The 8,523-nt window shown below is 44.6% G+C and overlaps 1 protein-coding gene across 1 annotated transcript in view; it reads left to right on the top strand.

Annotated features, from left to right (window-relative positions):
* The first annotated feature begins 6,121 nt into the window (after positions 1–6,121).
* The window catches only part of Ero1a (endoplasmic reticulum oxidoreductase 1 alpha), a 36,907-nt gene continuing 34,505 nt past the window's right edge, over positions 6,122–8,523 (top strand). The window contains exon 1 of the mRNA XM_021203279.1: positions 6,122–6,311. Within this exon, the coding sequence (XP_021058938.1) occupies positions 6,198–6,311 (114 nt within the window). The 5' untranslated portion in view covers positions 6,122–6,197. The remainder of the gene's footprint in view (positions 6,312–8,523) is intronic.

The raw sequence follows: 8,523 nt of genomic DNA, 5'->3' as shown, positions 1-8,523 counted from the left end.
TTTCGAGACAGGGTTTCTCTGTATAGCCCTGGCTGTCCTGGAACTCACTCTGTAGACCAGACTGGCCTCGAACTCAGAAATCCGCCTGCCTCAGCCTCCCAAGTGCTGGGATTAAAGGCGTGTGCCACCATGCCCTGCTCTCCCTCTGCTTTTTAAAAAAAGATTTATTTATTTAATGTATGGGAATACTCTATCTGCATGTATACCTGTATGCTAGAAGAGGGCATCAGATCCTACTATAGATGGTTATGAGCCACTATGTGGTTGCTGAGAACAGAACTCAGAACCTCTGAAAGAGCGGCCAGTGTGCTTAACTACTAAGCCACCTCTCCAGGTCCCTTCTTCTGTCTATTAAGATGGGATAATTGTTAGCAATTCTTCATTTTAAAAAGTTAGAAATGAAGCTGGAGTTGGCAGAGCCGGATCTTGGGGGACTTGAAGGTCGTGTAGAGACTTGAATTTTCAAACATCTGGGGAGCATTGCAGTTTTTAAGCTGTAGTGTTGTGATCAGATTTACATATTTGAAGTTGGGAGTCACAGGCAATTATAAGCCAACAAAAGTGGGTACTCAGAACCAAATGTGGGTGCTCAGAACCAAATGTGGGTCCTCTGCGAGAGTGGCATGCATGCTCAGCTGCTAAGCCGTTGCTCTGGCCCCCAAGCTTGAAGACTTTTCTTTCTCTTAGATACTAAGTTTCTTCTGTTTGTTTCTCTTCGAGGCAGCCTCTCAGTCTACAGCCCAAGCAGGCTCCAGAACAGAAGGATGGACTGGTTGGGTGTGTGGTGCGAGTGGGAAGTGAGTGTGTATCACTCAAGCTGAAAGTGCAGGTGCTCTGGGGAGAGATTTAACAGCGTCTCCACAAAATCCATTTTGTGCCTGGTTCAGAATTAGCTGGTGCTTCCTGAATCGTGCAGAGTCAGCAGCCTCTGAGTTCAGGGCCACTCTCGACTGCACAACCCAGGCTCTGAAGTGTCCTCTGAGCGAACTTGGATCACTCCACCTACTGAATCAACCTACAGTTGGAGCCCCAGGCTTCCCATCACTTTTCCTACATCCGTACTTCTTGTAAAGTTTTCTAAGTTTCGTGTTTTTCACCCCTACCCACAATTACTACTTCCCTATAATGAACTACTGCTGGCTGCTTGTCCTGTAAGCTTAACAGCATTTTCTCTAATTTGTTTTTTTAAACAACACATTGTCCTGTGCTACCCTAAGCTGTCATTATCCTTTTAGATCTCTTAATTGGTTAATTTACTTGTACACTCATCAACTTGCCCAGTACTCATATTCTGCAACACACTCTTTACTGAGTAAGGGCTAAGGAGCTAAAAATATCAAGTCAAGGTCTCTACCGTGTGATGAATGCAGAGAACATACATACACATGAACAGGTATTGTTCATTCCCTATGGTGTGTACAATCGTGGAAGAACAGGACAAGGAGGGAAAATGTCAAGTTTTCAAACTCATTTCACATGAGCAGAGATGTGGAACCTGAAAAACATGCCATCGTGGGGGAAACTGTTAACAATCCATCATGTTAAATATAGAAGTGTTGGAAAAAAAAAAAAAAAAAAAAGCCGGGCGGTGGTGGCTCGAACCTTTAATCCCAGCACTTAGGAGGCAGAGGCAGGTGGATTTCTGAGTTCAAGGCCAGCCTGGTCTACAAAGTGAGTTCCAGGACAGACAGGGAAACCCTGTCTCAAAAAACAAAACAAAACAAAAACAAACAAACAAACAAAAAGATAGAAGTGTTGGAAATGAAGCCGGAGTGCAGATCATAAGGGTCCTTGTGTGTCATGTTGAGAGTCTTGAGCTTAACTTTTCAAACAGCGGGGAGCATTGGAAAACTTAAATGTGATAAGATTTCATATTTCAGGAACTGGCCTTGGGTGGAGGATTTTGTTGGTTGGTTGGTTTCTGAGGGATATAAACCTACAAGCCATTTAGGGGAATGAGGAAATAAATTAGCTGAGAAAGCATAAAGGCCATGGCTCAGTTCGTCTCCATGAAGTCTGTCAGGGCATGGCGCATCAAAAGGTTGTGGGATCTGAAAGAAAACCAGAAGGAAGCCTGATGTATCTTCCTGCTTTCCAGATGCCTGGCCATAGATAGTGTGACAAGTTATCGCTCAGAAAAGCAGGTGTATGTGCCCAACAAGTAGTTGAACTGTGACGCTCTAGGGAGAGACTGAGCTAGAAATATACACTTGGGAGTCTCCAGTGTAGAGAAGGCATTTAACATTATGGGACTAAGCAATGTTCTTAAGGAGGTACGAAAAGATAGATGGAATCCTAAGGAGTAGTCACATCTTAAAAGTGGACTGTGGGAAAGATCATGAAGGATATAGTTAAGTAGTATCAGGAAGGAATAAGGAGAGTGGGTGTGGCTGCCTATGCCCATAATCCTAGCACTTGGAAGACTGGAGCAGGAAGCCAGTGAATTAGAGTCCAGCCTGGGCTACATGCTAAGACAGACAAAAGGGGAAGAGGTCATAAAGGGGACCTGACGTGTTTTCTACACCTTACACTGAATTTAAAGAGAGAGAGGACTCAGCCTTGTCCAAATGCAGCATGTATCTCCTGGAAAATGGTCACTGAATTTAGTATGATACACCATTTAAAGAGGTGTAGGAGGGCTGGTAACCTGGAAACCAGATAGACTGTGGGTTGAGGCAGAAATGCGAAATGAAGAAGTGAAGTCAGGGACTATATAATACGTAGCTTGCTTACTCAGGAACTGTACATAAAGACAGCTTAAGTGGCTGTGCCTTCCCACCTCAGATAATTCTGATCATGTGGCAAGGAAGGTCTGACAATATGACATTTGTACTCAGTAAAGATTAGATAACGGGGTCTAATCATGTGGCACCAAGCCTTTAAAGTTTTGCTTAGTCATTCTTCCGTGACTACATCTTTTCCTTTAAATTCTTTCTTTCTTGTCTGTTTAATGCTGGAAATTGTTTAGGCACCAAATTTCCTGTAGACGCCTTCATGTCCCCTTTTGAGAAACTGGTGCAAGGCCCTTCCTGCTTTGCTCATTAAAAAAAAAAAAAAAAAAGCTGTTATTTACATAGCAATCAGGATTCTGTCAAGAAATGCTGTGCGCATTAAGTCTGTCATGATGTTGTTCTAGTATTAGAATAACAAACTTGTGATCTAGTTCATCTCCCAACAATTTAATGTTGCTGAGCAAAGCTGTAGCAGGAGGCTGGGCTTTCAGAATCAAGGACTGAACTTCGTATCCCCTGGCACTTTTGAGATTGTTACTGAATGACATATGAAATATGTCCTAGGAAGGCATATTGAAGAAGAAATCTCACTCAGAAGACTGAGCGGAAGGTCTTTTGGGAACTCTAGGAAAGCTGACACTTATGAGCTCACTCGGGTTACAGGCTCTTGCATCAGTGTAGAATCTTAAGCTGTATCAAGCTTGCTTCAGAAAGCTTCTACTTTACTCATTCAGTGTATCTCTTCCCCTGCTTTGTCTCTCAGTTTTGATGATAGAGTGCTTGGTCATAAGAAAAGATGTTCATTCCCAAACAAAAACCTGGGAGTCTAAGGTATGTTCGGGACAGAAGCCATGTTTAAGCGGTTTCAGTTTGCAATTCAGTGGTAGAAATACAAGGAAGAAATACATGTTACCAAAGATGGCATACAAATATTGAACGTGGAGAGGGCACGTATCCATTCAGTATACAAATTGCAACTAGCTCAGATGTTTATACAATGATACTTATGGAAATGACCAGGTTGGTAATTCTATGTTTAGTTTCTTGTGGAATCTCTGCTATTTCCCAAATATGATGTACATAATTTTTTTTCTTAATTCTTTTTAAGACAAGGTCTTGCTATGTAGCCCCAGCTGGATTCAAACTCATGATGATCCCCCTGCCTTAGTCTTTGTTTGTTTGTTTGTTTTTCTATCAGGTTCTTACTGTGTAGTTCTGGCTGTCCTGGAACTCACTATACATAGCCCAGGCTGGCCTGGAACACACAGCGATCTGCCTGCCTCTGTTGGAGTTAAACTATACCACTATGCCCAGTTTTATTAGCCATGTTGTGTTGTTTGCCTAGTGGGTTTGTTTGTTTGTTTTTCAAGACAGGAACTTGTTATATAGTCTTGAACTCTAAATGTAGACCAGGCTGTCCCTAAACGTGTGCTGGGACTAACTACACTATGAACCACCAAGCCTAGCCACTCATCTTTTTGGTCATATTCCAAGGGGTCTGAGGAGGTCTCAGTGTGGCTCAGCACGACACATAGTAGCCAAGAGCACACTAAGCATCCATCAGTGGATGAACAAATAATGTAGCACACCCTGAGTGTGTGTACCCCGACACAGAGTACTGTGTAGACTTACAAAGAAGGGGGTGCTGTGACCTGGAACACAGCTGTAACTGCAGACCATCATGCTAAGTGGAATGAATCAAAAGCAGAGAAAGAAGTGCTATGTGATCTCATTTGTGTGAAAATTTAAAAAGCCAATCTTGTAGAATCTGTAGAAAAGTGGTAACCAGAGAAGGTTGGAGAGAGGAAAGTTAGTCCAAGGGCACAAAGGTACAGTTAGACTGGAAAAGTAAGTTTCATTGACCTATGGTATTACATGGAGGCTGTGGTTTATATACCGTGTACTTGGAAGTTACTAATAGATTGAAGATACTAATAGACTTATTTTTAAAAACATTCTTATAAGAAAAAGTCAAGCTGGTGAGGTGATGGATATATTAGTGTGGTTGAGTCTTCCTACAATGTATATATGGATTGAAAACATCGCATCATACACACAATTATTAGTGAACTAAAAATAAGATTGGAAGGCTGGTTGTGGTGGCACAGGCCTTTAATCTCAGCTCTAGGAAGGCAGAGGTGGATTGATTTCTGTGTGTTCGAGGCCAGCGTGGTCTACAGTGTAAGTTCCAGATCAGTCAGGAATACACAGTAAGACCCTTCATCAAAATAAAAATGCACTACCTCAAGCAAAACAACGAAGACATTGTCAGTTATGGAGCCGATGCAACTGTGTACTTCCAAGGTCAAGTTCCGCTTTGCAAAGTGAATTGAATGGAAACTTGCTTGGAATCTGGAACTGTGTGAAAAGGACACCGGGAAAAACACCCGAGCCAGAGACACTATGATCTGGTTCTAGACAAGGTAAGTATGAGTTGGAATATAGCTATTTTGAAGACAACATTAGCTTATAAGGCTATATTATCTTACACTTGATCTTAGTCAAAAGGCCGAGAAGCGATTCATATTATCTTACTATGTGTACAGTGCATGCTATAGGTAACAGGGTAAGCAAGGCTTCTCACTGCCTGTCTCCAGTTCTTAGCAACAGCTATCCCCATTTCCACTTATGAAACGAGAGACTGCGTAGTTTTCACCACATGGCTCTAGCTTGTGAAATATGCCTAATTCGCATAAAATACAGCAAAAAAAGAGACAATTTTTATGAATAAATCGGGACTACACATTGAGCTAATATCTTCTCTATACTAGTTTAATAAAAACATGTGTTTATTATATTTAAACATTTATTTATAAAATAGGGCCTAACTCTATAGGGCAGGAAGTATGTAGCTCAAGCCTTCTTTGAAATTGAACAATCCTCTTGCCACAGTCTCTGGAGTGTTGGGATTATTGGTGTAAACCGCGATGCACAGCCCTTTGGAAACCAATTTCACCTGTTCCCTTTGTAGGATGTAGGAAGGGAAAAACTAGAAAGTGTGTACGGCCGTGCTCCCCGAGATGAACTCCAACATCCTTTTAAAAGGCTTAGGCAGCCAGAGCACGGCGGACACGTAACCCAGGCTCGATTTCCTACTGTTGAGAAAGGATGGGCCGGCATGAGCTCCGGGGCGGGGCGGGCAGGACGGCGCAGGCCCGGGGCAGTGTGGCTCGGGGGATACCCCAACCCCGGAAAGACCGCGTCTTGGCGCCGGACGAGCTGCAGGCCAGGTGTACCGGAGGCGGGTGCGTGAGCGGGGCGTGTAGGAAGGCGGTGGCCCGAGGCTCGCGTGGACAGAGGCGCGCGCCGCCGCACGTCCGCAGGGGAGGCGGGAGCGCGGAGGGCGGAGCGCAGGGCGGGGCGGGGCGGGGCGGGGCGGGCGCAGGCTACTTCAGCGGGCGCGCGGCCTGCGCGGGGGAGCCAAGCACGGTGGCGCGGGCAGAGGGCAGTGGGCGGCGAGCGGTGATGGGCCGCGCCTGGGGCTTGCTCGTCGGACTCCTGGGTGTCGTGTGGCTGCTGCGCTTGGGCCACGGCGAGGAGCAGCGGCCGGAGACAGCGGCACAGCGCTGCTTCTGCCAGGTGAGGCGTGCGGGCGGCCCAGGGGCTGCGCTTTTCCGGGCGCCGGCGATCCTGATGCGCGGCCCGCACCGCGTTCCGGATCGCCCCGGGCCGGGGCACCCTTCGATGGGCGTGGGTGCCTGGCCAGCTTGTCACACTGCTTCCTTGCATCCTGCCTTGGCTGCTCCGTGTCCACAGGACCGGGGGTTCTCAGTGGACCCGGCACCTGGGCACCTCGTGCGCGCTGTCGGGGGCGTCTCCAGCCTTTCTGTTCCCGATATGGACCTTTGGGAAGACTAGCTGTTCTTTAGGTCTTGCTGTCGTTGTCAAAAGGTTGAATGACCTTGAGGGGCTCTTTGGGTGGCCTGATCCTATTGCCTGGTGTCTGCGGCTGTTGTTGTCCTGTGACTTCTCGGCCTGTGTATGGTGCACTTTCTTTTCTCGCATCCTGACACTCCCTTTGCGGAATCCGAGGCAGGCCCCTAGCTCTTCTTTACTCGAGTTTGATTAGGAGCTGTGATTGTTTACTTCTGTAGGAGATGTGGGTTCCGTGAGCAAAACATTAAAAGGATTTTGTTTTCTTAGCGTAGCCTGTAAATTTTGTATGAGGCCGTTTAGGCTAGGCGCATTGAAATAACTGAATTTAATTTTGCTGTCTTAAGAAAATGCTAGCAGATAGCTTGGAAATACCCAGAAGTATCTGGATTTAGTCGATGTGCTAGTCTCTTAGTGCTTTCTTGTAAAGCCTGGAAGAACTCGAATATTAGCGGTTCCCCAGACTTTCTTCTGTTTAAAAGTGTATTAGACCATTTTATTACTGAGATACTTAACATGTAAATTGCATTGCTCTACAGCTGTTCACGACCACACCCCCCTCGATTTGTTCGTTACCGTTCTTTACGATGTTTAAAATACTGGTTTGTTTTGTGGGTATGTATATTGTACCTGTGAATGTATGCATTGTAGGGGGTGCTTTTAGTCCACAGCTTGCAGGAATCCTCTCTCGACCCACCACATGGGACACCGAGATCCACCTCGGGTCCTCAGGCAAATGACCAAGCATTGGCTTTCCTTACTCTTCTTATAGCCACCTTTTTTGGTGGACTTTGATCTCTGAAATTACATCTATAAAAAATGGAGGGATAGACAGCCAGGTCATTCGTGGGACCAGAAATACGTGTATGCAGCATATGATACTATAAGATGCCTGAGTGGTGTATGCAGCATATGATACTGTAAGATGCCTGAGTGGGTGTCAGGAAGAAGGGGTATTATCTGTTTCATAGCTTGAAATTTTTGGATTTTATTGTTGAGTAATTTTGGAGCAGAAGTGAGTTGTTAGAAGTTCAGAAAAAGGCCATTTTTCTACTGATTACAAAATTTAGGTAAACAGTTTCAACATCTAAATACTTGAGATAGGAAGCTTTTAACTAGGGTGTTGAGAAAAGATACTAGGAGTTACACTTTCAAGTATGTTCTCTGGATAATGCTATTTAAATACTATTTGACTCTTCAACTTTGTTACACACCCAATCTTTTTGGATATTTACTTAAAATTGAGGAACTTTTAATTATTTTTGCATTTTCCCTTGGTTAGTAATTAAGGGTTTTTTGTTTGTTTTTTTAGCTGTTGTCAGAATACCTTCAAGTCGATCAATTGATCTGTCTGTCAGTCTGTTTGTCTATCTGTCTATCTTTAGCCACTTTTGACATAGACCTGGCTGTTCCGGAAATCACTGTGTAGCCTAGGCTGTCCTTGAACTGACAGAGGTTTCACTGCCTCAGCCTCCTAAGTACTGGGATTAGAAGCAAGGGTCACCAGCCCAGCTCTTATTTATTTTTTGGATTTATTTATTTTTATTTAATGTGTATTTGCCTGCCTGTCTGCACACCACATGCGTGAAGTGTCTGAATAGACCAGAAGAGGTTGTTGGATCCCATGGAACTATAGCGTGGGCCACCATGTGGGTGCTGGGAATAGAGCTCAGGTCCTGTGGAAGAGCAGTGCTTGCTCTTAATCACTGAGCTCTCTTCAGTCCCTAATATCCACAGAACTAAGTCTCTCTAATCTGCTAAAACTAACTTTGTTACTTTCTTTCTTTGTTTCTTCCTCCCTCCTTTTCTTTTCTTTTCTTTTCTTTTCTTTCCTTTCCTTTCCTTTCCTTTCCTTTCCTTTCCTTTCCTTTCCTTTCCTTTCCTTTCCTTTCCTTTCCTTTCCTTTCCTTTCCTTTCC

Source organism: Mus pahari, chromosome 8 (genome assembly GCF_900095145.1).
Source record: "Mus pahari chromosome 8, PAHARI_EIJ_v1.1, whole genome shotgun sequence".
Taxonomy (NCBI): Eukaryota; Metazoa; Chordata; class Mammalia; order Rodentia; family Muridae; genus Mus; species Mus pahari.
Note: the sequence above shows the minus strand (reverse complement) of the source record. Positions and strands in the feature narration are given on the sequence as shown.